Here is a 22,357-nt window from a genome sequence, read left to right on the forward strand (position 1 = left end):
TCTCTCCCCGGACACCTTGCACAGCCCACCTCTCTCTCCCCGCTCTCTCCGGACACCTCGCACGGCCCACCTCTCTCTCCCCGGACACCTTGCACAGCCCACCTCTCTCTCCCCGCTCTCTCCGGACACCTCGCACGGCCCACCTCTCTCTCCCCGCTCTGTCCGTACACCTCGCACGGCCCATCTCTCTCTCCCCGCTCTGTCCGTACACCTCGCACGGCCCACCTCTCTCTCCCCGCTCTCCCCGGACACCTCGCACGGCCCACCTCTCTCTCCCCGCTCTCCCCGGACACCTCGCACGGCCCACCTCTCTCTCCCCGCTCTCACCGGACACCTCGCACGGCCCACCTCTCTCTCCCCGCTCTCCCCGGACACCTTGCACGGCCCACCTCTCTCTCCCCGCTCTCCCCGGACACCCCCACTACCAAGGTGGCACTGCCCACCTGCCTACAGCACAGGCCCAAACCTGGCATCCATCACTCTCGCAGACCACCCCCCTCCTCCCTCCCAGGTGCACACACACACACAAGGACACGCATGCGGCTCATCCATCTTCGTCAGGGTAGATGGTGCCGTCCGTCAGGAGAGTGAGTGAGGACAGCCCGTGTGACCTGAGGCGCCATGTGACCGTGGGGCCCGGCTGAGAGACACACCCTGCTGGTGCTCTCTCTCTTCTGAGGACCTCCCACGCACACTCTCGATGGGCGCTCACTAACCAACCCACTTCTTAGGACGTCGTCCAATGATGTAATAGACTTGGCAACGTTAATTGTAGTGTTTGGGGCACGCCATAGCACACCTGTCGATCATTTAAGTTATGGACTAGTCGTGTGGCAGGCCTTGGTTTAAGAAACAACTTCTCATTTTTTGGCATCAATCCGTTATGCCCAAACGTTAGTTTCTCTGAATGCCTCGATTCCACACACACTCGTGCACCAATAGAATCCCAGCGTGGATCCAGCCTCGCCAGCTTCCCAGCCACCGGCCAATAGCAGACGGGGTAGACATTTAGGTCCGTTACAATAAAAACTGTAGAGGAGAGGGACGGATGTTTCCAGGCCTCTGTACCAAACAGCTTCCCCACCAAACAAAAGGGTCTGGTGAACAATAGTGCGTTTCTAATCGGACCATTCTTGAGGTTCTGGCGTGGTGTCCCAAATGAGGACTGATGTCTCCGAGCGGCCATTGTCTGCTTCAAATTGAACTGGAGAAACATCCACTCCAGGGTGCGTCGGCTGCCCAAGGTAGAGCCCAGCCCCCACTGGTGTGACACTCTGGAAATCCAGTTAATTCTCTCTTAATTGCGCCCTATTCAGTCCAATTCAGATTGCTTGTTAGAATATAAAGACATGGGCTCTAATGAGTTTGGGGAAGTAGAGAGAGACGCGCGGATGTGTGTGTGTGCTTGTGGGTGTACTTGTGTGCGTTTCACAGCAATATGGGGCTCCTTTTTTCGTTCTTTTTTCATTCTTTTTTCGACCAGTGACGTTGGAGGGCCGAGGATGCTTCTCCAGTTAGCACACGGCTGAATCCCCCCCGCCCTAATCCACATCCTCATTCACACGTTTTCACTCATTCAAAAACACCCAGGCTTTAAACAGCCCCTGATGAGATTTAAAGCCACAAAATCCCCTTCCTTTAAGTAGTGAAAGGAGGAGCCATCTGGTTGAGACTTTAACTGTGGCTGGTGTGCTATTTATTACCAGTATCACTCACAGAAACCAAAACACCTGAAGGGCGATATTTCTCCTGCTGAGAAACTTTAATGTTGTCTTGGGGCTTGCATGTGTCTGTTTGGGGCACAAAAGTCTTCATCCAAGGCTATGAGCGAACAATAGCCTTTAGCCAATTAAAACTGAAGGCCAATAGGAATTATAGAATGTTCAAATGTCTAATATCAGCAGGTAGTCATTACACGCCCCTTCTTCCTGTTCTCAACCTTTGTATTGCCTCGTAATACATTGTTTGCACTACAATCGTGTGTCGCTTTCTGGTGCCGAAGGATAATGATTGTGCTAATCCAACAAAGCAAAAATCCCCTTTTGCACATCATGGAATTCCGTTGTAAACTTGTGACCTTATTAACCTTCCTAATCCCCGACTGCGTGCCCACGATAAGGGGCTTACACACACACCCTATACACACACACACCCCTGTCACTTTGAAGCAGGGCACAAGTGCACACTTCATAACTCCCTCCCTCCCCCCCCCCGCTCCAAAACACACACACACACACACTCTGCATGCGCTCTTCACTTCTCAATACACCTGAAGATCAGCAAACAGTCCCTCCGTGGTATCCAAACCCTCTCTCACCCCCAGCCTTTACACCGCTAACCCCAAACCGACCGCCACGGTTTCCTCGCGCGGCGGGGTCCTCCGGAGCTGAGCGTGGCGCGGGCCGACGCAGGTCTGATTGGTATTAAGTGCTGAGATTAAAAAGCCATCTCGGGGGTCAGGTCAGCTGGTGTTCATTTGAATGCTTGGGGAGGGCCGGGCCGGGCGCTAGATAATTCTCTCATTAGCGCCACTCAAACCCTGAGTGACAACGCGGGTGAGCGGGAGCATGTCGCTACAACACTTAGAGTTAATTAGTGCGAGCGCACTGTTGCTCCCCTCCGCCCCTCCCCATCTCCAGGCTGCCCCTCCTCTCCTCCAGGCCGCCCCTCCTCTCCTCCAGGCCGCCCCTCCTCTCCTCCAGGCCGCCCCTCCTCTCCTCCAGGCCGCCCCTCCTCTCCTCCAGGCCGCCCCTCCTCTCCTCCAGCCTGCCCCTCCCCTCCTCCAGGCTGCCCCTCCCTCCTCCAGGCCGCCCCCCCCCCTCCTCCAGGCCGCCCCTCCCCTCCTCCAGGCCGCCCCTCCTCTCCGGCGGGGAGGCCGGGACCTCTTCTGACTTCCCCCCCTCGCTTGGGCCGCTTGGCCTCGGGCACTGCCATCACTCAGATCAGAAGACGGTTGTGAAGTCCAGAGAACTGTTGTGGAGAGTGTAGACTAGGGGGCTCCTGGTCGGCTCCCCTTAATGACCTCATCTAATGCAGTTCCAGTTCCAATGCGCGCTTGTGCAGTGCCCGTTCTCGCGAGGTCCACGGCTCCAGCGCTTGTGGCAGCTCAACATGGCAGCAAACGGGTTTGTATTTCTTCCTCGGGAACTGTCTTTCAAACAGCACACGACACTGCACGTCCTTGGGTCCTGAGCTGTAGCCCTGCTGCATTTCAGCCGCATACAACCCCTGATTCTCGGGATGATCGAGCCACAGACAGACAGACAGACATACAGGCACAGAGATTTCTGCCTTTATAGTTAGATGGAATGGAGAGATGTTCTGGTGGAGTCATGGAGAGGAGAAATATATTGCTGGGAAATGCCTTGTGGGTGTTGGGTGCAATGCAGTTGCAAATTGCAGGTCTTGGTTTGTTTACTCTGTCGTCTGTTTGCCAAGCAGAATTGTATGCATTCTGTCTCTGCGTGGATCCTCTCTCTCTGCCACCCTCAGCATACAGTATATTCACTTCTCATTTCAAGCAGCGACGAGTGTCACACTCACACACACACACTCACACACACACACACACACACACATATACTCTCCTGCGGTTTTCGCTATGAGAGATAGGGCTGGGCTCATTGGCCACCTCACACACACAGGGGGTATCTCTCCTACCCCGCCGGGCCTACCCACCACACACACACACACACACACACACACACACACACACTGCATACCAATCCACACACAAGTCACCCACTGTGCACACACGAGTGACTGAATATTCAGTGAGCTTTCAATTTTTCAAGGGGGTCCATGAACCCCCATCATGGAGTGCCGTCATCCGCCAGAGAGTTGGACTTCAGCCGTCGTTAGCGAGGTCATTTCCTGTCTCTCAGGGAGAGCAAAAAAGAAAAAACTTTTAGTAGTTGGTTCTTTTTTTTCCTCTGTTCCTTTCTTTGCCTCAGTTTTCTCATTTAATTCATCCCTAATTCCACTTTGTGTATTGAAAGCCCAACATTCATCCCTCAATCTTTCCCCACCTCCCAACACACACACCACCAAATTCCCCAAATTCCTGTCAAGGCTATCCAGAGTGCCTTTTTAACTCTGATGTCACGCTTCTTACAACATTGACAAAAGTAGCGGCGGAGCTCCGAAAAGCGAGTTTCGCTGCTCTAAAGCATTTCTCCTCCCGTCTAATGTGGTGCATACACAGGCTCAGATTGGGCGAGGGAGAAAATGGCTCCAAGCAGAAAGTAGGGGGGGGGGGGGGCGTGCATTGGGTTGCAATGAAGGATGGGGTGAAAACAGTTCTTTTTCTTCTCCAATGTTTTGCATTAATATGAATTCCCACCAAAATGTCTGGCGAAGTAGGTCGATGGGATTTAGAAAGTTTGGCTTTTTTTTCTCCCTGGTTCTCTCTCATCAATGGAGAATGAGCAGTGTGATTAGGAGGGGGAAATATGAGCCAGAGAGAGAGCCGGCGGGGGGGGGGGAGACACACAGAATGAGAGACATATTGAGATGGAGAGGGGGCAGAAGGTTTGTTTCTCTGGAGGCCTCCCTTGTTGAAAGAGGAAGAGAGGGCAATACGGGGAGACAGATCGGGTGGGGAGGTGAGACGAAGAGAGAAATGGTGAAATACAAGAAAAAGAGAATTTCTCTCTTTATGTCTTAATATTAAAGACACTGTCTCCCTCAGGTAAATGCATGTGATGAGTAAACAGAAAAAGGTATTATTGGTTAGACGTCGGCGACTTTGTACCCATAAGTACTACACTGAGACATAAGATCAGATTTTTTTTTGAACATTTGTATTATTCATTATAGAGATTGTTAATTAGCGGCTAAATTATTCAGTGTATTTATAATAAGTAAATCAGTTTCTAGTGTCTTGCATATTTAATAGAGCCTGTCAAAATATAACAAGTTAAGTTTGGTCCAATACAAATGGGCCTCCCTTGCTAATTTGTGAGAATGTTCCTTCGCACCAAATCTCCATTGGTGAATGTGATTGAATGTTACAATTAAACGTACTAATTCATTGTCAGAAGCAACTTATCTATACACATGATATATTTGCAGCCTAATTGGAAAGCACGTTTAGAAATGGCCTCCTCTGCCACTTTCTACATCACAGCCTAATCGGAATAAATTCTCCCCATAATGAATTAAAGTTGGTGTTCGTCGGGGCTATTAAGAAAGACTGTAGCAGTGAATTATTTAAATGTTAATTAATGTTTCAGCGTTCAAACCTGCAATGGGCACATATTATTCCTCTGCCTCTCGCTAAAAGGCTAATCTTGCCACTCGTTAAGTGCAGAGCAACTTTTCCTCGTGTGGCACGCAATCAACTCTGTGGCTGTTCCCCCCCACTAACCCCGGCCAGTAAGGAAGGAGAGATGGAAACCATCAATAAAGAGAGGACAGTTGTGGAATTACTCATCGAGTCCTGGGTGAAAATCTCAAGGAAAAATTGGCATGCCCTCAAAGCTATGAATCATGGGAAAATAAGTCATGCTCTCTTTTCCGGCACCCAGTTCCCTGCTACAGACAGACCCTGGATGATGGTGTAGACCTCCAGCTGCAGTCTGTGTGACTGGTCCTCTTAGCCTCGTTGGACTGCAAATGGATGGTTGGTTAATAATGAATGCATAATGTCTAGACAGTGGGCTTTAGTATGTAGATGCAGAGGAACAAGAAAATAAAAAATACCAATAAAAGATGTTGGGGGAAAAAAAAAATATATTTACTAGTTAAAACTAGCTAGTATTGTGTGTGTGTGATTGTGTGTTGGGGTCACTTCCCTACCAGAAGCCCCAGACCCTGTATGTGTAATGGCCAGTGGTGGTTGGTTCATCTTCCAGCATGTGAACTGCACAAAGACGTGCAGGTCCTCTCCGTGTGTCCAGTCAGCAGGGAGACGCCAGCGACAGCCATTAGGCCTCAGCTGTGGCTGCTGCTGATCACTCAGGGCTGTGGCGACACAGAGGTCGCCTTCGAAAAATGGAAGGAAACTTCCAGGGCGTGCAAAGCGTCTGCTAAACTGAAGTCAGCAGCGCTCATCCAACAGAGGAGCCCCAGGGGAGGAGCTGAGGGGGCTGGAGGACCGCACAGCCATCCACAACAATCTGCCGGGAATCCACGCCGGCTGCGCGCTACGGTTATTGATGGAGACACAATAGCGTGTTATACATCACCAGACGAAAGAGACTGATTCTGCCTGACTGAGACAGAGGAGGCCCGCGGAGACATTAGTCTCAACTGTTGAAAAGTATCTGCATAGCCAACTGGATGTCAGGGCACAATATGTTTATTAATGCAAACAAAGTCACATAATACGGGATATAAATGATCTCGCTCTCTGTAAAAGTGCATAAATATTAATTTCCAAAATACAAGATATATGATAATGTGAGAAGTCATTCAGTGGCTTCTATATATATCCATGTTATACAATTCATTATTCACAATAAATTCCAGATTTTGTGGCACAAAACAGTTTGACACATTACTGCATAATTTCCAAACCTGTAGTACCATGTCCCACCACATAGTGGCAGCATAGACTCAGAAACTCCCCAGAATAAACCCCCCCACAATAAAACGTTATACCCCTCACAACTTCAAAATAATTGTATCAGGTAACTAAAACCTCAAACCAGCTTGACTGCTTGAATAATTCATTTTAATACACTATTGTTCCATAAAATATATTTAATATTTCAACTTACAAAGACTTGTGGAGAACTATTTAGGGTCGGCCAACTGAAAGCACAAAACCGCCACAACCAACCACTCTACCAACCCTGCTTTAACAGTCCGGCCTTCCCACAAACAGCTCCTCTCATCCCCAGTTACGAGCTCCAGAGATCCTGCTGAACACGAGGAACCAGGGCTTGACGTTCCTCTGCCTCCCTCCCCCCCCCCCCCCCAGTCGGGAGTCTGAACAGCTGGCGAGGCCTCACATGACACAGCACCTGGCCGTCCCATGGTGTCTCCTGAGGTCCATCATCCCGGACGACTCCCTCACAGCGTTCCGCAGAGAAGCTTTGATCAAGCACCAGTGATTCACCCGTTGGTTCTCTGTGACAAAGAGCTTCATCTGCTGGAACGTGGGGGCTTGAAACAAAGCGCCGAGGATGCCACCGACAGATCAATGCGGAAAAACATGCATTAACCTTCCGGTTAATTGGAAAGGTCTTTATATTCTAACAAACTGTTGTGCTCCTTGGATCCAGATGTTCCCATCTTTTTCTATGCTTGGATAGGTAGAATGAGGTTATGGGATTTTTCACCCTATGACTAGCTCATTCGGAGGAAATGACTTCATCCCCTTGAGTGTTGCGGGCCATTAGGAATGACTGTGGTATCCCAGCCAAACCAGACCTGTTTGCTCTCTGTCTCCCGCAACCATTGTATGTAGCCATCCTGCTTGCTTACCTAGGCCTTTTCCTTAAATTAAAAAAAAACTACACTTCTCGTGTGGGACATTGTTTCTCATAGTTTGTGTGTAGAGAAATGTGCGGCTTTAAATTCAAAGGGCCGTCTCAAAGTGAATTGTTTTTCAAGCATGCTTTGGTGTGCTGGCTTTCCAGTGGCCCCTGAGTGTTAGCCTAATCTCTCAGTATCGTACTGGTACCCAGATGGTACGCCCTCATACATGATCCCCCCCACCGCCCCACCCTTCCCTGGCGCCTGTCTCCAGCAGCACCTGGACAGCTGGGTCAGGCCACCGGAAGCTGGGTACGTGGATTCAGGATATGAGGGCCCGGCTCCCCTCACCCGCATCAGAGACCCATGAGGGCTGTGTAGGATGAGCTGTGTCGTACACACACGCAGGGAGACAAACATACGTTTGAGTACACTATGCCCTGACTCTGTGTCGCACACACACACACACACATAGGCAGTAACACTATTACCTGAATATTTTGGCTCCACGCATACACCTCAATGCACTCTGCCTCCCACACCAGTGGGCCTACCCTGGGCCCTGTCAGTGTTGGCAGCTGGAGCTGGGTCTGGAAGCCATTCAGCTGGCCTGCTCTACTGTGTGGGGAATTCTGCCCTCTCCAAAAACCTCTTTGTAAAGATTGACTGGAAATTGGGAAGGCTAGAATACTCATTTCTACCGAGTTAAGTCAACTTAACACTGTTTGGCCAGGACCTTTGCTTCTGTGCCAAAGTCAGGCAAAAATCACTTCTTTGTGAAAGCAAGTGAGGGAGCTTAGGTCTGTTTTCTAAAGCGTTTTCCGGGCGGACAAAGTCAAGTCATTCTTGAAGAATGCATGTGACTGCACACTGCTTAAGGGCTTCTTCCAAACTGAAACTAACTGACTTCTATAATTCAGGAGCTGATCTTGTTAGTGCAATCTAGCACCACTTTTCTTTTTTACCGATTCTCTTTGGGTTATATCAAAATCTTCACATAGTAACATTGACAAGTCTGGAATGTATCAAAGAACAATTTAATAAAAAAAGGCGATGACTGTTATAAATTATCCATGGTGGCCTGAGTTTTGTATTTGGCGATGGTCCTGGCGTATTCCTTTCCAGACACATAGCTGGACCGCTTCTGCTGCTCCCCTGAGAAGTCGACGTGGAACAGGCCAAAACGCACACTATACCCGCTCGCCCACTCAAAGTTGTCCAGCAGAGACCAGGCAAAGTAGCCCCTGACATCCACCCCGTCCTCCTGGATAGCTGCACAGAGACACAACACAGCAACATCTTACAGCACTGGCACCTTTTTCGATTAGCCATGTGATGAGCTCATCTATCGGTATTTACTGGCAACACATTCAAAACGGTTCATCAGGTCAATCTACTGCGCGACAACACCTCTGAGCCGTCTTGCTGCTACATGTATGGATAGAGCATGGGAACAAGCTGGCGGAGGAATTGTCATATGACGAACTGGACCGATCGGTACCTTTGCCCACTTCCTGGATGGTGTCCAGGTAGTACCCAGCACGCTGGACGTCCTCCAGGTCCACCAGACCCACCTGAGAGAAGCCGTTCTCTGTGATGTAGATCTCAGGCCCGTTCAAAGTATTCTGAACATTCGTAGAAGATACATTATTGTTCACAAAAGGCATCATCAAACCAACAGTGATTCAGCTATAAAAACTGCCAGGGAAGTCCACAGAGTGGTGGACTTTGTTTGCTGGCACCATTACAGCAAACAAGTCAAACTAATGGGCTGTGACAGCTCCCAACGGCGGGACACATTGCTCAATCTCGGATAGTTTGTATCTAAATGATGTCTTCATTGAATGTGACAACAAACTAATGGAGAATCAATCTGTTTGTGTGCGCGTTTAAAATATAAATAAAGACGGAAATCAAATGGATTACAAGCCGCTAAACAAATGTTCTCTGATCATGGTTGGGGTCAATTTGAAATCCAACGAGCCAGCTAGCTTCTCAAATGAACGAAAGGACAACTTGTTATCCCCCACTCATCGTTCCTGCTCTGTAGCTGACTGGACTGGAGTCGCCCCCTGCCCGCCTCCTTCCTACCTTGATGTATCTCAGCAGGCTCCTCAGGCCCTCAGGGACCACGGCCAGCCAGGAGACCCCACACACAGGCCAGGAGGCGTCCGTCACCCCCTCCGCGTCCCGGTCACTGTCCAGACTCAGCATTCCTCCACAGGCCCCCCTCGCTTTCACCTTACGGGACGTGTAGTAATTGAGTGCAAAGAAATCGGCCGTTCCCAAAACGCTGGGCTCGTCCTCCGAGAAGGTGGGGAGTCTGGGACGCCCCTGGTAGCCCCGCTCCATGCTTCTCCGTTCTACGTTGGATCTCATCACGCCAGGGTAGTCTCCAGTCAGGAACACAGGCCAGGCGAACCATCCGAAGGTGAAGGCTAGGTAGCGTTGAGTGGCAGCCATGTCTTCAGAGCTAACGGGGTCCAGAGGCTCGGCCCAGTCACTGTTGATGGCCAAAGACACCGCACCGCCCTGAGTGGCCCTGTAGAGGGTGTCATAGCTGTGCCAGGCCCTGGCGTGGGCACGCAGCATGTTGTGACCCACAATGTAGGCAGACACCCCCGGCTCCTTGAGCCCTGGTGCAAACAGGCCATTCTCGTAACCCATCTTGGCACAGACGTAGGGCTCGTTGATGGTAATCCACAGCTTGACGCGGTCCCCAAACGTTTGGAAGCAGAACTTGGCGTAGGTGTCAAATATGTCCGCCATCTCTGAGGATTTCCACCCTCCCTGGTCCTGAAGCGCTTGGGGCAGGTCAAAATGGTAGAGAGTAACCATGGGCGACACGTTGTTGGCCAGCAGGTCATCAATCACTTTGTCGTAGTACTGCACCCCTAAGGGACAAATATTTAGTGACTCAGAGCGGAGTGGTGTAGAGCTGGCGAGCTTGGTGGTGCTAGTGTCGAGTGGCAGGCCGACAGGCTACCTTATACCTTTCTTATTGACGTGCCGCGTTGTTCCGTCAGGCAACAAGCGAGCCCAGGAGAAGGACAGGCGGTAGTGGGTGAGCCCCAGCTGGAGGATACACCCCAGGTCCTCCTCCCAGAGCTGGTAGCTGTTACAGCTGACATCTCCACTCTGGTCCTCAAACACTCTGCCTTTCCCATGACAGAAGGTATCCCATATGCTCGGGCCCTTGCCGTCTGCATCCCAGCCCCCTTATAGAAGGACACAATGACAAGGCATGAAGCAAGCTGAAGAATGGCAAAAAAGTGAAACAGGGGTAGTAAGATTACTAATGAACATCTCGGTAGCAAGGTAAAGTTAGTTTCATATTCGACATGCGATTCAGTTTTAAACAAAATGATAGAAAATTGGTAATCTCTGAAATAGCATGAAATCCTTCATATCCGTTATATATAGTAGTTTAAATAGTAGGCCAGATATTATCAGAATAATGTGGTGTATATTTGAGATTTTTTGTAAAATGTTGAAAAGTTCTTAAATTTAGCGAGGATTTCATGCTATTTCAGAGATAAGCGATTTTCTATAATTTTGTTTAAAACTTTATTGAAAAAGTAAAGAATGTGGAAAAAGTCCATACATTATTAGAATAATATGGTGTATAATTAAGATTTTTCAATACAATTTCGAAAAAGTTATTGTTTAGCGAGGATTTCATGTTTAGCGATTTTCTATCATTTTGTTTGTAATTCAATTGCAAAGGTAAAGTTTGTGGAAGTAGGCAAGTAATTATTAGAATAATCTGGTGACAGTTTGAGATATTATATCCATAGAAATATAATGAAACATACATTTTGTAAATTGTACGGTTAGTTTTCACCCGGTCCCTAACGCGACGCTGCAAAGTAGCGTCTTCGAAATGTGAGACAAATGTTGAATATCTTCACCTCGGTCATCTCGGTGACCATGAAGAGCAGACTTCCGGGCGCGTAAATTGGGATTACATTATATATAAAATGCTTATTACTATATTAATACGATCCATGATGACACGATGCATCATTTGATGAAATGATAATGTGCTGTATTTTTCCGGTCTGTGTGCTTATTACATTTCCAAATGATAGTGTGCCGTTAGTGTCCGGTCGTGTGTGGTTGTTACATTACCTTCTATCTGATAGGCAGCAGTTGCTGCTCCCCATGCAAAATTACCCGGGAACATGTCTCTGCTGCATGCGTGATTTTCCAAGGTTTGCAATGGACGGTTGTGTTGTGTAGCAGACATAAAGCGATACAACTTTGCTGTAAATGAGGGATTACAACACTTGAATGGCCAAATACATCTGCGCAGCTTTATTCAGAAAGTTCACGACGAACGTGTTCACAAGCGTCAGTGTGAGCTTCGAGCTGCGCAGTAACTGAGATCTAATGATTTTAGATAAAATAAAAATGCCTTAATTATTAATTGCCTTCATTATTTTTGGGAGATCCTATAATATACACAAGCTAATGTAAATGTGCAAATTAACAAGCACAACGTTAAATGAGTCTTGTGAATAACTTATGACAAACACCTTGACTCAATGAAAAAGTTACTGCCCTAGGTTACAATATGGTATAATTTATTTTGTCAGTGTAATTCTTAAATATTGCCTAGCATTTGAGTATGCGTGTTATTTCTTATGAAAGCTTGAAAGCTTCCTCCTGGCAATAACTAGTTGTCAACAGAGAGACACTTGTGGTGTGTTCAGAAGTCGTCTAGCCAAGAAGTTCAATAACAAAAGGGCGAACAAACATAGAAGGCCCTCTGTTTGCAGACACACTTCTTTCAGAGGTTGTCAAACTGTCTGAATAATGGCTAGAAGTGACGAGCATTGCATTGCCCCCAGGTACGTAAGGTCAACTGGGTGCAGTCTGAAGCTAGATCAGGTGATTATAGACATGGAGGATGGAGGGGTCTGTAGACCTCCGTTGTACGTGATGAATCAGCCTGCAAGGTCATTGTTCTGTTCTGCACATGTGGGATCTTGTAGAGTCTTCCCATATCTGGCCTTTCCAGGATACTGCCCATCGCAAGCTAGCCTGAACTTGTTCTGGAAGTGAAAAGGAAGCCTTCAGTAAATGCAACCAGGAACCGAGTCTGAGCTGTACCTGACTAAAAAGGGATAAGAAGTAGAGAATAATACAGAACAGACAAGGGCCGCGTTTCCCAGATTCGTTTAGAAGTTCTTAACGCCAAGAACTTCTTAGGAGCGTTACGCTCTTAGAACGCTCCTTATAAGCTCTTAGCGTTAAGAACTTCTTAACGAATCTGGGAAACCCGGCCAAGGACAGTGCTTAATTAAAGTGATTATGTGATTAACAGTATTTCTACTGTCTTTGATTATAGCTTTAACACTTAATGTAGCATAATATCGGTCAATGTATAGGCTAACTGACTGAACTGTTTTAACATTCAGAATCATGAATGAAGAGTTTTTGAATCTTTGCCCGATTAATCCTACAAACAAAACTGCACTGTTGTTTATTTGTACACATAGTTTCGTGATTAAGGACACAGTATTTTCTTAAGTAAGCTCATGCCTCTGTTTTCACACTCTTTTACAGCAATAAACCTGGACAGAGGACGATAATGAAAGAGAATGAAAGAGGGCTGTCCTAGAGAGAAAACCTGTGGTGACGTCAGGGGGTGCAAATGCAACATGGAGCCCGGGGCAGGACTTTGAGTGCAGTTCTCAATGGAAAGAAAGCCAAAGAGTACTTTCATACTCTGTGAGGGTATTATGAACTGAAAGAAAAGCTCTGGACATTGTCGGAGCGGGAAAGGGCAAACTTGGGTAAATAATACGTGGATTTACGTGCCAGGAACGACGTTTTTTATTTGGATACTTTTTCAGTTTTTGTTTACCGTGATTATATTTTGCATCTACATCTGTAACCAGTGTACTCCTTTCTGGGGAAAGTTGCTTTCTTTACAGTAACACATGCTAACTGGAGTTTTTATTTCTTGATCCATACTGTGTCTACTGTGACAGTCTTCTCACGAAGAGAGAAAGTTTTAAAAGCTTGGCGTGATCACATTTCCTAAACTTAGTGCGCGTTATCTTGGGATGACTGCAGCTGTCTCCTTTGGAATAGGCAGAACTCACTTGGATCCGCGCTATTGGCAACAAAGAAAACCTTTTCACACTTGGAATTGAAGTTGTTTGATGTAACTATGATCAATGTCATACATTAACCATCGTTTTAGCGTACTGCATCTCTTTTCTGGGGGAAATGAAGACCATACAAAGAAATGGAATTATAAATCGCGTCGTTTGGCAAACAAAGGATGTCCAAACCCTCAACTGGATTGATTGACATCGAGGAACTACAGAACCCCAATGGAGGGGCAAAGCAACGTTTAGTAGCCAAAAAATATGTGCAAAATAATAAACTGTCCTAATTTTCTGTGGAGTATTTTGAGGGTTTAAGTACGCTATTGTAACCGCCGGGCCGATTTAATACACCCACCCCAATCTCACTCTCCAGTCCTACTTACTATTCACATTATTTTCTTCGCCAATGCTGCAGTGATTTTCTTGAAATACCTAAAATGAAGGGACGCGCAGTGGATTTGTTTCCAGTGTTTATGGTTTTGCTGCTCGGTGGTGATAGCTCGACGGTATCATCTGATTGTAAATCATATGATGAACGATCGAAAAGCGCAGGGAAGCTCGTACCGTCTGTGGCAACGGCGGACAGGAAAGTGGTTTGCAGCAATATGGAACTCCAGCAGGTGTTGCCTCCAGACTCCTTCCCCAACAGAACAGTTACACTGTGAGTATAAATCATTTCTGGCTCCACAAATCCCTCTTGGTTTATCTCGCAGTATAGATTGCAACGCCGAAAATATGCTGCCCATTGTAGATTTACCTGCGTTTGATTTATTTCTGTTCATTGCCGTTTGCGATGTTAGCTTGTGTATGCTTACTTGTGCCATATGGAGAGCATCATCATAGTCATGTGGTTAGCCTCAATTAACTGCACAACTTTTATCTGTAGGCCTGTTTTCACTTTGCTTGTTGAAGTCCAACCAAGACTTGCTACTCGGATATGACGAAGCCTTTAGGACTGGCCAGGGACACAGAGGTCACAGTGTAGGCCGTCACTCTATTTCTCATCTGGCAGGTGGATTATATGTTGGTGTTTAAGACAAATGCAACAGATGCCATGTCTTTCAATAGTGCAACAAGTGTCTTGTCCACGCATATGGGGAGCATGTCATTCATAAATACCCTAGAAATGTTAACTATATATATATATGATTTAATTGACCATAACATACACTGTCTTTCCAGCAGCAAAACACACATAAACAGTGTTAGTGTAAACAATTTCGACAGTTAGAAGCAACTGACTCTAGTATCTTGTCTCGTATGCTTTTTTGAGGTGGACGTTGCACTTAGTGACTAATTCAACACAAAGGTGAAGTATTTCCCTCTAGTGAGACCTGTGACCTGTGCTGTGGTGGTAAGTGGCACGTGGTCTTCACGAAGGGCTGAGTTGAACACCAACGTTGTAATGTGCTATCTAAGAAGGCACCAGCCAAGCATGTCTAAAAGGCTCATTTCTGAAGTTGTCAGTCTTTGTGTGGCCTCTTGCTACCTCCCACCAAGAAGGAGAGGGGAAGTGAAGAAGACACAGGAGAAGGAACAGAGATGCCCCCCCCCCAAAAAACCCCCACAAAAAACAAACAAAATATAAAACTACTTGTGAATGGACTGGAAGTATTAATGTGTTCACATGTTATGGTTGAAGATTATACATAGATTCTTATAGGCCTACCAGAACTCTCGGACTGAGATAGCATGGCCCGGAATTCCGACAGCCACACATTGTTAATGCATTTTTGTTTGTCAGTTTTCTTCCTTTGTAAAGCCTTATGAAAGTCTTTCTTCATCTGTAGTTTCCATGGTGTTATCACTGGGTGATTGGGCTATTTCTTTCTCCTGTCATACTATTTGATGTTTCTGTATGGGTATGAACCCTGAAGTTGGATTCTCATCATTCTAGTTGAGTTTGACAGTGATAGATTGGGTTGGGAAACATTTCTCTTGTGTATATGCCCTCAGCCAAACACCATACTTGACGGTTGTAAAGATGGCCGCCGCAGCAGTGAGAGGGGTAATTAGGCTGCACTTTGTGAGAACTTCTCAAGCATTCCTCTGGGTTCTTCCCTTAATCTCCCACCGTGGGTTTGTATGTTTTTTTCAGCATTTGTCAACAAGATCTCTGGCCAAAAAGTTATTTGTCTTTGCAGTCTGTAAAATTAAAATAAATACAAGTTAACTCAACTGTTTCTATGACTGCAATGGAGGAGGTGTTTTGATTTATGGCCTGTAAAGTTTGCGACCCTCTTTGTAGGTGCAGGGGTCCAGGGGCCTGTTTATGACCTGTGTCCTGCAAAGAGACTGACATAGGCCTGGACACAGCAGGCCTGTGCTGACTAGACCCAGTAGCGCTGCCCAACCTTACCTTGCCAGACCCTGAGAATCAATCACTTCCTGGACACTGTGGAGCCCACTTCCTTCTTTCCTTCACTCTCTTTCTTACATTCTTTGTGAATTGTGTTCACAGGACAAGCAGGTGAACATTGCTAACCTCTCTCTCTCTCTGTGTCTTTCTGTCCATCCCTGTCTCTTTCTCTCTTAGGGGATCAAGTTCTCTCTATCTCACATACTCACTCGCTCACCGCGAGACAAGAGAAAGTTCTGGAAAGCAGGCCAATGTTCATTTTGTATAAAGAGGATGTGAACTTATTCAAACAATATTCCAGAAGCATCTGGTTTGTTTTAAGAGATGTGCTATTGTTTACGATCTCGTTGAGGTCTAACTGAGGTCAGCCCAGGTCTTCGTCCACGTTATTGTCCTTGTTTGCTATCCGGGGTCAGGCCAAAACAACTTGTACCACACCCCTCAGCACGGGTAAACAAGCTGTCGCTCCTTGTTGATTTTGCGTGTCCTTCACAGGGTTGTGACGCTGCGTCACCCCTCCGTTCTCACAAATAATGACACTTTGTGAGTGGTCACGCCACATGCAGACGCTGCTCAGACTCAACCTCACGTATTTTTTATTTTTTTTCCCCTTCTGTGATCATGTTTCAATGTTGGTTTAGCTGAGTTCCCCTGGGTTGTATGCCTCTTAAAATTTGGCCCATTGACACGCCTTCTGCATGTGCAAATTAAAGACCTTGTCAAAAATGAAGTGTGATTAGAGACCCATTTATCATACCTTTTCCCCCTTTGACCCAAACACTTCCCGCCGCTGTGGGATTTATGTTTCCGGAGGAGAGTCAAGCCAAACTCGTCCACTGAGAAACACTAAAAGAGGCTAGTTTGCATCAACACTGCTTGAGTGTGTGTTTCTGTTCACCATCTTAAGTCATTCATCTTCAAGGACGAAGTTAACAACTGGAATGCCTGCGAGAGTGTGGGTCCTCCTTGGAGAGGTCAGTCGTAGGCATGTCTGGAGGTAAGGAATGAAGGAGGCAACTGATTCCGCATTCCTTAGTAATCTGAGAGGAAATGACACAAACGTGTTTACAACTCTCTCCTCTTCTCCAGTGTCTTTTTTTGCGATGGACCTGCAACCCATGCCCCTCTCCCTCACCTCGGGCTAAATTTATGGTGCCCGAGTGCATGCTCTGTTCCTCTTATTTCAGACTAACCTAAACAGCCGGCCGTATATCTAGCTGCGGGTGTACAGTCGCAGAGATCACATTTCTTCCCTCGACTTGTTGAGTGTTCATGGGATCCCTTCCCAGAAGCACCTGGACTGCGCCGTGTGGCCAAAGCCACCCGAGGGGAATTCTGGGATGGATGTGGCCAACAGCCAGGCACTTCCTCCCACAGCAGGAAGAGCATGTCTGATTTGACGACACCAAAGTGTCCGATAAATGGTCCGAGAGATCGCGGGGCCAGGGCAGGTACGTGTCCGTCTTCCTGAGGCCCTGCTCTGGCTGCCGGCGCAGGGAGGATGGACAGACCGCATCCCTCATGACTGAAACAAAGTAGAGGAGCGGGCGGTTTGACTCCACATGCTTTGTGGGGAAAAAAGGGATTCATTGCAGCATTCGTATTCAGACTCGCACTTTGCACCCCTTACATTTGATATCCAAATGACCCGGAGATGGAGATGGATCTGTGGGGAAGGCGGCGCAGAACCAGAGGCTAGGATCCCGCCTCTCAGCACTCATATGATTTGTTTATCGGCTCCAGCATGAAAAGTCGAAGCTGTTAGGCCGCCAGCCTTTGAAGTGTTTGTGTAACCAGTGCCCAGGAGGATGCTCTCATGCATGTCCGGCGGTTGGAAAGGTTTGTTTTTTCGCTTTGCAGACAAGCCTCTCAGCCAAAGCAGCACTGCCGTGTTTTCCTTCGCCGTTGTGTGATGTTTGCAGAGGAAAACCAAACCCCAGAGGCGAGGCAGAGACACCCGGGTGTTCAACTCTGCCTCAGACACTCAGAACTGTCGAAGCACAGCCCTTCTCCTGTCAGGATGTGCCAAATCGAAACGGAATAACAGATAAGCTGGTCTTACAGTTGTTCTGGTTTGTGTCTGTATGACCGAGGCTGATATGGAGGCTGGCTCGGGTCCATTGACCCGCTAAGCAGCTTTTGTTGTGATGTTAGTAGGACATATCATATTACCTGGCCCGACCGGAGCTATAAGGTGACAGGATTCTATACTTTCTGCTAATACCTTGGCACCCTGGGATTGAAAGGGGATATTGTCATGCGTCTTAAGTTTGTGAGAGTGGCACGGCGCAGTCAGCGCTTGTATGACAAGTGTCCTTTTCAGTTTCGGGCTGAAGAGGGGATTCTTTGCCAGACAAGCCATGCTCCTCCCACAGGAAGAGAGAATCCAGCTCTTGTTAGAAGCAGAGGCTAACATTGCCAAGTCATAACACGGTTAAGGACTCACCCACGTGAAATTTTAGTCAAGCTAAAATGAAATAAATGCCTTGTTAACCCTTTTAGCTCACATTCCCAGCCATATTGAACACCTATTTAATAATGTATGTAAAAATGTAAATCTTTGAGGTGTCAAATCCAATTCCTCTGAACGTTATGTACTGCCCATCAATCCTCTTTCACCCGGAGGTATGGGAGTTAAACTCCTTAAAGCTTCCCTCTGGTTCTGCTTTTAGGTTCTGTGGCGTAGCACCATGTCACAAAATAGTGGGGAAGCACAAGCACTTGTAATGAAACAATATGTTAGCCATCACTGCTAATATGACCATTAGATTTGGTAGAGGTACAGAAGTTTAGTTTTTCCTTTGACAGGCGAGTGTAAGCCAGCTAAAAGCGTGCCCCAGCTATAGTTGAGCACCACAGCTGTTGACCCCTCCTTCGGTTTTAGCACAAGGGCTCGGCCTTGCCGTGCCATGCTCTCCCCTCATAGTAGGAGCCACTTTTCTGAGGGTTTACGGGCTCCACAGTGCAAGAACTTCCCCCTCTGTTTGGAAAGGGCGACAGCTCTACTCCTGGCCGGGCTTTGTTTAAGGCTCCTGAGCATAAAGGAAGTGTTGAGAAAGGGATAGAGAGAGGGATAGTCAGAGATAGAAAGAGGTATAGAGAGTCGGGGATAGAGAGAGGGGGATGGAGAGAGGGGAATGGAGAGAGGGGATAGAGAGAGAGAGAGGAAAAGAGAAAAAGAAAGAGCACCAGTTGGTTTCTCTTTTTTTTGTTCCAACTCTGCCTTTGAGGGGGTTTTGTAGTAGCTAGCTTTTTAAGTCCCTACAGAGTGTTTCCAACCTAAGGCTGAGCTTTCAACAACTTGCTTTTACTCAAGATGGGAGTGCCCTCCCTTCTAGACAGATATTCCAAATAAACTATACATGTGTTGGTTTTGCAATCTGCCAGGTCTATCAAGAAAATAAGTTTGATTTTCAGCTTGCACAAAAGAGGAATTGACGTGAACTCAGAACTTGAGTACATTTTCATGAATGATAAGAATGCTTCATGGGTAGAGAAAGTTTTGGTAAGTACGGTGGCATGACTGAGCCCTCGGCAGTTTGCAGCACTTGTGATTTATGTCACTGACATTAGAGCTTGTTATGTGAGATTTGTGTGGATCCCTCTGCAGTTTGTTTCTGGCTTCGACTCAAGTGGGATCTTATCCCAGCATCTAGATAAGGCCTAACCCCCTCCCCAGGCTCTCGTCCTGGAGGAACTCTCCCTGCTGCTGGTCTGTGTAAGAGCCTGTGGAGACACTGGGAAACAAGCTAGACATCCTGAGGGCGGAGGGTGGAGATGATGACAATCCCCGAGACACCCTCTGACAGTCCACCAGGTCTTTGGGATTTACGGCCCCACTGGCGAGACTCTGCTAAGTCTGTTAGCCTAGCTGTTAGCGATGAGCAGTCCAGTCACACCGGGCTGCTTTACCCAGCATCACATCCCGCTGTTAGACAGTGGTGGTCTCCACTGGGGATGGGAGAGTGTGTCCACGTGTCCTTGTTCTGCTACACGGAGCTGCTGAGGTCATCCTGAAGTCATAGGAGAGGGGGAGAGAGGGAGGGAGTAGGGAGGGGAAGAAAGGGAAGGCGGAGGGAGGGAGGGAAGGAGGGAGAGAAAAGTATCGAGAGACAGGGCGAGCAAGAAGAAAAGAGCTCATGACTCTCAGGAGAAGCCTCTCACAAGAATTTGTTTTGACAGTCGGAGAGTCACAGGGTTGTTAAGTGCATGTTTACGCAGCCGGATTGTGAGTCATGCCCATGAGCTTGTATGTTTCGTGCAAACTGTTTTGTTTTTATTTTACATCCACAATCACATTGATTACTATGAAAACAGCACGGATATTTGCAGATAAACTCTCTTGTCCTGAGAAAAACTGATCTTTGCAGTAAATGTATGAGGGAATCCGGGGTGCTAGATATAAACACATACAAGACGTGATATGTATGAAAACAAATCATCTTAATAAAAAAAAAGGGGTGTCCATGTGATATAGAAGCTTAAGAATGAGGCAGGATTGGGTCATTAGAAGAGCGGGACACCCTGACTTCAGCAGTGCCTGATGATGAAGCCATCATCTCTAAACCTGGGCCAGACCGTCACCCCTTCATGATAATGACATCTGCTTGACCGAGCGTGAGGACCAAGCGTCTCTGCCCAGATCGTCAGGACGTGTGGAGAGCCGTAATGGACTCTGCAGTCTCCTGCCCCAGCATCTCCCGGACATCTGGAGTTTGAACACGCAGAAGCCCTGCTCCAGCCAGCCCGGGAAACACAGGAAGCGTTTGTGCTCTCTCCCAGGGTTCAGGAGCGGAGAGGAGAACATATCGCATGAGTCTCTGCGGGCCGACCCTGTAATGAAGCGAGGGCCTCAACACCCAATAATGAGTCCAGTATGGCCGGGGGGTTGTGGGTGCTGCCTGAGCGTATGACCCCACCACATCCACAGCCCGCAAGCCAGGAAATATGGCGACCACAAGCCAGTTCGCTGTTCTCTCGGGGGTTTACATCACTATCTAATTACTCTGGATTTTGGGAGAGGCCTCAAGTTTGTGGGAGATTCTAGAAGCTGAGCCGAAGCACAGTGAGGTGACTCCTGCTCACTGCATTAAACCTGTGAAAGAAGAGGGCAAAAAGGCAATGAGGTTTTGGGAGTGGTTGTTTTTAGGAGTGCTTGGGGGCATCATTTTCATTAATATTTACAAGTTTCTAGGCAGAAGATGAGGAAAGCCTTTCGATGTAGCCTTTCTTCACGATACATGTGGTTACTGTTTTATCAGGGTTAACTTGTCTTGTATGTTACTTGACTTTTTCTAATTTTATCAAGGTGGTTTCTGGTGCCAGTGTAACCTCTCAACAAAGCTTTTCTTTGTTGGATCGGGGGTGGGTGTAATTCAATCAAGGCTTAAAACATCTTGCCCCATGTGGAGGACTGAAATAATTTTCTTGAAAGCTTTTACTCAGTCTTTCATCTTTATCCATTCTTAGCATCCCATACTTGTACTGTCTCTTGTGAAAGGATGAGTTCATAGTTGTCAACAAACCATAATTGTTCAAGACCAGACACCCAAACTACCTTGGTCTGTCATCAAGGGTATATAATGTTACATCAAATGGCTTCATGTGGCTCTGGAAGAACAATATAAAAGTGAATCACCACGTTTTGGGCCAGATTATCATACCTTGAACCATCAAAGCAGATGAAGGTTAATGGAAAGTATGCAACCTATTGCCTCTTGGCTACCTGAATGAGCTGTACCCTGTTGAGGCACATGCTACCAATTTAGTACCACAAAAGAATAGCTGATAGCTGGAAAAATAACTTTTTATCTCTCTCGTTCTTCCTGTCTGTGTAGAACATTCCATGGATGGAGCAGTTAGATTATTATCCTAACAAGACAAAATACAGAGTTGGTCTACCTGGAAATCATTTCAAACTGCTCTACAGTTTATCTGGCATGGCTAGATGACTAACTAACTTCAGGCAGGCAATAAGCCTGGATTCTTTCTCGACTGTTTACAACTGCTCTCTAACATTTCAAACTGGTGGTATATGTGACCCATGAAGCAATCTCTGAAAAGTTCTGTTGTTTTTTTTGCAGGAGACCTCCTTCAAATGGATATTAACTTGTATGCCTTATTGTCTTTGCAGGATTTTAAGCAACAACAAAATTCAAGAATTAAGAAATGGATCCTTCCTCGGACTGTCTACGTTGGAGAGACTGTGAGTAGCGTTCCCCAGATTGACGTTTCACAGACCGAGCATGAGAAGCTGAGAAATGCACGTCATCCGCAGTATATCATTGATGTTATCTCCCTCTCTGTCCCAGTCATGTTCCCTCCTGCTCTGTCTACATTCACATGCAGAACTACTCATCTCCATTAACGTAACTCTTGTTTACGTGGAGCCAAAGCTGCAACTGAGCCTTCCTGATCTTGCTATGAGTTCATGTTCGGTCAGCTTGTGTTGAAA

At 47.1% G+C, this 22,357-nt stretch overlaps 2 protein-coding genes and 1 long non-coding RNA gene across 5 annotated transcripts in view; 1 reads left to right on the forward strand and 2 right to left on the reverse strand.

The window, feature by feature from the left end:
- The window catches only part of adgra3 (adhesion G protein-coupled receptor A3), a 114,433-nt gene that overhangs the window by 74,470 nt on the left and 17,606 nt on the right, over positions 1 to 22,357 (forward strand). The window contains exons 1-3 of one of the 3 annotated variants that reach the window (XM_084691315.1): positions 12,166 to 12,275; positions 12,994 to 14,205; positions 22,037 to 22,108. In XM_084691315.1, the coding sequence (XP_084547441.1) occupies positions 13,982 to 14,205; positions 22,037 to 22,108 (296 nt within the window). In that variant the 5' untranslated portion in view covers positions 12,166 to 12,275; positions 12,994 to 13,981. Of the gene's footprint in view, positions 1 to 12,165; positions 12,276 to 12,993; positions 14,206 to 22,036; positions 22,109 to 22,357 lie in introns of those variants that run through there. The other 2 variants (XM_084691314.1, XM_084691316.1) reach the window with 2 other exon arrangements.
- Positions 8,441 to 11,688, reverse strand: gba3 (glucosidase, beta, acid 3). Its single transcript, XM_084691318.1, has 5 exons — positions 11,554 to 11,688; positions 10,416 to 10,640; positions 9,514 to 10,316; positions 8,924 to 9,047; positions 8,441 to 8,694 (listed from the first exon to the last, which is right to left on the reverse strand). The coding sequence occupies exons 1-5, from the start codon at positions 11,669 to 11,671 to the stop codon at positions 8,483 to 8,485; spliced, it is 1,482 nt and encodes a 493-aa protein (XP_084547444.1). The 5' UTR covers positions 11,672 to 11,688; the 3' UTR covers positions 8,441 to 8,482.
- Positions 11,990 to 14,909, reverse strand: LOC146222191 (uncharacterized). The gene is made up of 3 exons (XR_014746728.1): positions 14,302 to 14,909; positions 14,109 to 14,181; positions 11,990 to 12,479 (listed from the first exon to the last, which is right to left on the reverse strand). It is a non-coding gene; the product is annotated as an uncharacterized LOC146222191 (long non-coding RNA).

This window comes from Hypomesus nipponensis, chromosome 25 (genome assembly GCF_054491055.1).
Source record: "Hypomesus nipponensis isolate SF chromosome 25, ASM5449105v1, whole genome shotgun sequence".
Classification (NCBI taxonomy): Eukaryota; Metazoa; Chordata; class Actinopteri; order Osmeriformes; family Osmeridae; genus Hypomesus; species Hypomesus nipponensis.